General features: G+C 38.9%; 1 protein-coding gene across 1 annotated transcript; it reads right to left on the reverse strand.

Moving 5' to 3' along the window:
- Positions 1-478: 478 nt before the first annotated feature.
- Positions 479-3530, reverse strand: LOC129312612 (indole-3-acetic acid-amido synthetase GH3.10-like). Its single transcript, XM_054955279.1, has 4 exons — positions 2847-3530; positions 2543-2644; positions 1605-2434; positions 479-1190 (listed from the first exon to the last, which is right to left on the reverse strand). The coding sequence occupies exons 1-4, from the start codon at positions 3425-3427 to the stop codon at positions 640-642; spliced, it is 2064 nt and encodes a 687-aa protein (XP_054811254.1). The 5' UTR covers positions 3428-3530; the 3' UTR covers positions 479-639.
- Between the last annotated feature and the right edge of the window lie 1077 nt (positions 3531-4607).

Genomic DNA, 4607 nt, shown 5'->3' on the forward strand with positions numbered 1-4607 from the left:
TTTGTTAGACTTAATTATTTAATTTTAAAGTTGCGTTATATTTATGTTTTATAAAAAATAAAAACAAAAAAAAAAACTCCGGATCCTGAAAGACAAAATGATTGACAAGCCATTTATGTATCAAACGTCGGCTAGTTATTTGTGGTAATTCCAAATTCCACGCCACTCATGAGCACTCAGTCCCATCCAATTTCAACGCTTGCAATCGATTTAGGTACGTTCCTGTCGCATCCCTTTTTTTTCTTCTGATAAGAAAAAAAGGAAAGGAAAAAAGTGGGGGGGTCTGTTATCACTGTACTCCCTTTAATTCACTTACATATGTTTTAAAAAAACTATTTTTAAAATTTTGTAAAAATTTATTTATTTTTTATAATCTATTAATCTTAGTATCAGAACTCATGAGTCAAAACAATTATTCGTGTGTCTGATCACGTGACATGATTAAGTAACTCCGCGCGCGAACGCACACCGACTGAACTTGGAGGGTTAAGCAGACTTCATTGAGAATACTATATTTGATTACACGAGTAACATAAAAATTCGGACAAAAACTAGCTTGCTAACGAAATGATCAGTAGACATACTTAGCAAATTCAAAATACGACCTTAACAAAGTATACCCAACGAAGTAGCTTCTTCTCATTCCCGGGAACAGTAAGCAGAGCTACGAACACTTTTCACGGTGCAAGTGTTAAGAATCTTGAGAAGCACTTGATTATTAGTGCACCTAGGAGTCTTGAACTGGCTCAAAGCAGCCCCATTAGCGACGAAGTAATCTAGAATCTTCTTGAAGGTTCCTCTCTCCACCAAGCGAAGCTCGAGAGGTCCAATGGAATTGGTCTTCCTGGACACCACATACCCATGGTCTGCAAAAGCTCCATCCATCTCCCTACAACATTCCTCAAGAACCTCGTCCTCCACCTCACCTTTGACTTCCCAGTATATAACGTAGTGTCCCGGTTGGTTCGACACGTCAGCATAGCTCGTGAAGTCCACTAGCTCGGCTTTCTTTTGGACCGTGCTCAGAAGCTGCGAGCCCCTCTCTACCACTAGTTGGAGGTCCTTCTCCGTGTTCTTGTCTATGTTCACTGTTAGAATTAGCTTCCTTCTGCTTATGAAGTTCAGCTTCGGCGTCCTGTTGTGAAACCCTGCTACTTCCACCACGTCCCCTAATCGACATCTGTATAGCCCTGAAAGCGAATGAACGGGCATTAATTTGTTCGGTTCTAATCAAGTCTCTGTTGATTTGGTTTTGCGAATTAATGCATGATCAATCATGGGGTTAGGGATATGAAAATGACAATTCCGCAACCACCCACGGCGATAATTGTCAGAAGAGACATTGAAATGACAGCTACGTAACGTCGTTAATGGAGGTGGTAAAATGGCAGTATAGGTCACGACACATGGACAACCCGTGTGTTCATGACCAAATTATCGATGCCCCGACAAAATTTTTATCTCCAGTTTTTGCGTGTGATATTAGGCTTTTTTAATAACAAAACAAGAAGATCGAAGCAAGCGATCATGAACAAGGGGCAAAATAAATTAGATTTGGGCAAAGATATCGTTGAAATTGTTGAAGATGAAATAGTTAAAATTACCGGTGAAAGTTGTGAGGACTATTTCATACTTCTGTCCAACTTGAACCAGGGACAATGGGATTGGCTTGTCTTCCACGAAATCATCACCAGCCGAATTGCATTCTTGTGCTTTCTGGGATCTGTGGAGTGGTATGAATTCAAAGTAAGAGAAAGTGGGCACTACAGCAAATGTCACATTCTCTGGAGGCAAACCCGGATCCACATTAACCCCAATCCAGCTCTCTGTAGATCCATAATCAGCACTCACTAATGGCAAACCCTTTGCATAATGCCTTAGCTTTTTCAAATACGGCTCCATGGACCCTGTCATTATGGAATACACATACTTGGCATTTGGCCACAGCTTAGGAATTAAACCAAACCAGTTCACCTTTTCTAGTTCCTGGCATTTGACTTCTATTTTTGAAGCCAGAGACGGGTTTGGATCGGAGAGAATCCCCAGAACAGAATTTCTCACTCTGGGTACTTTAATTCTGGAACTCACAGTACCATTCCTGAGGTCGCAACATATTTCTCTCCACAGCTCTTCGAAGTTGCGAAAGGCTTGGACTATGCTGTAGACAAAGGCCGAGGTTATGAACTCGACTTGTTCAGAGTAAAAAAGGCCGAGGAGGAGGTGGCAATAAGTGACTTGTTTGTAGTCTCCTCCAGATATTACTTCGTCTGGACTGCAAGTAAAAGACTTCGTTTTCTCCTGCTTGATCTTGAACTCTTGGCTCTTGTAGTAGTGCGTTGTGGCCGTTCCTGCCGTTAAGCCTCCTTTTGTTTTGAACTGCTTGCTGCTATATATGAATTCTAAAATCCTCCCTCCTTCTCTTGTGGGATAAACTCTGCAATCATTATTATAATCAGCAAAAGATCGAGAACTTGAAAAGGAAAAGGAAAAAAAAAAGGAAAAAGAAAACGGTCAACAGAAACTGAGGAAGATTAAGACAAACTTTGATCTATAAGCTGCTGCTAAAGTGAATATTTGGAGGGTAGTCTGCGCGCTATGGTGGGTGAAAGGTACAAACTTCTGCCTCCCCTCTGTGGTTCCAGAACTGCAGAATATAACAATTCATCAGGAGAAAAAATGGAGGGTTTTCTTTCTTTACAAAGAAAGACGACAACTTTATGCTTCAACTAGCAAATTCTCAAGAGATAAAGTGACCGTACAAGCCCAAAGAGGCGTGTGCGGTCTGTATTTAATATTCTAATTCCTACCAACGTGACCATAAAAGAAGAGAGGAGGAAGAACTATACCTCAAGGAAAGGGTGGTTATGGATTGTTGAGTGAGTAAAGGGGCTGTGTCCCCATCCGCAATCCTCTGGATAAAGGGCTCAAAATCGGCATGCGATGCCAGAGGAACCACAGAAGTGAAAAGCGATTCCAATGCACAATCATCCATGTCTTGAACATTATAGTCCCCGAGCCATTTCTTGAGGTATTCAGCCCCACAGTTCTGCTTCAGAATCTTGGATAGCATCTGCGTCTGAACAGAACCAGCGTTGTTGGTTACATCTTCAAACCAGCTTATGATATCACAGACATGGCTGGTTCCGCCATTGCTACAACGAAGAAGCGGTTCCATCAACGACGATGCTCGGTGTTGAGGCATCAAGGCGAAGAAGAAGAAGAACGAGAAGGAGCTGTGTAGCTCTGAGTAAAATTTATCTGCTCGTGTATGGGGGGCCCGAGTAATTTGAAGATGGGAAACAGAGACGAGCAAAGGGAGCCCCCTAGTTGAAAGGTCTCTCTCTGGGTATATCCATAATATCAAGGAATTTTTCTTGCGTTTGAAAGGCTCAGCAATAAGAAAAGCTAAATGTCGCAGAAGCTCCATGGAGATGAAGATGGGGAAGATAGTTTATAGACCACAGGAAATGGGGTCGCCATTTTTAATGGTGGGAGAGAAATGGATTTCTTTTTCATGCGAAGATAGATATGGGTTGGGGCCTGGGGGCTACAAATACAAATGTGGCTAAGGGCAGCTTAACAATTTCCCTCCAATTTATTGCGTGAACCACCTTTTGAAAATCACACCCTACTCCGGTTACTCCTTAATCAATCTATATTATCAAAATACTAAAAAATGCACAAGTAATATACCGCTATCTCATTTCGGTATTTTTTAAATTATACGCAAAACAAAACATAAACAAAAATAAAAATAGGAACGAGGTTGGTTGCACTTGCACGTTTTCAATTTCATTTGGGTTAGCGGGACTGGGGACCGAGTAGAAGAGGTGGAAGGCATAGGAAAAAAAGTTGCTGACAGCAAGTCAGGCTCGGACACCTAAAGTTGATTAATCACTGCAAGGCTTGGAATTAAACTCGTGTTGAAGCCTAGGAGGAAGTCATTCTCTCGTTTTACGTTTGCAAAGTGTGTGATCTTCATAACTACTATTTCTCCTATGCAGCCACTAGATAGTAGCCTAGTGGCTACACACGAATTTCACTGTAAACAAGCTTAATTGTGATAAAGTTAAACTCTTCTCCTTACGACCAAATCTATTAATTCACCTGTACATCGATAAATCTTCTATATTTATTAGGAATATTTATAGATTGAATTAGATTGGTCGAAAACTTGGAAGTAGAGTTGTTTTATTGACATTGATGAACCTTTTCTTTTTTCTTTTTTTTTTATTATCTAAAGCTGTCATGATATTAAAATAGAGTTTGTAAATGAGCGAGCCTAACTTACATTGGCTTGATTTATATAAGCTTTTTTTAAAAAAATAAGCTTGGTTACTGCAAAATTATTTTTTTTTAAACTCAACTCTTATTAATCAAGGTCAGTGCTTATGAGCCCTTTTTTATTTTTTAAAATTTTTTAAATTTTTTAAATTTAATTTTTATATTATAATATTACATATTCTTTTTTTAAAATACAAAATATAATGTCAAGAAATTAAAAATAATTCATATAAATTTTATTTTTTAAATATAATTATATATTTTATTTTAAAGTCTACATTTAATTTGAAAATTGATTTTTTTTTTTTTAAAGGTAAAATAAA

Source organism: Prosopis cineraria, unplaced genomic scaffold (assembly GCF_029017545.1).
Source record: "Prosopis cineraria cultivar Desert tree isolate PC_DT_omini unplaced genomic scaffold, ASM2901754v1 PC6, whole genome shotgun sequence".
Classification (NCBI taxonomy): domain Eukaryota; kingdom Viridiplantae; phylum Streptophyta; class Magnoliopsida; order Fabales; family Fabaceae; genus Prosopis; species Prosopis cineraria.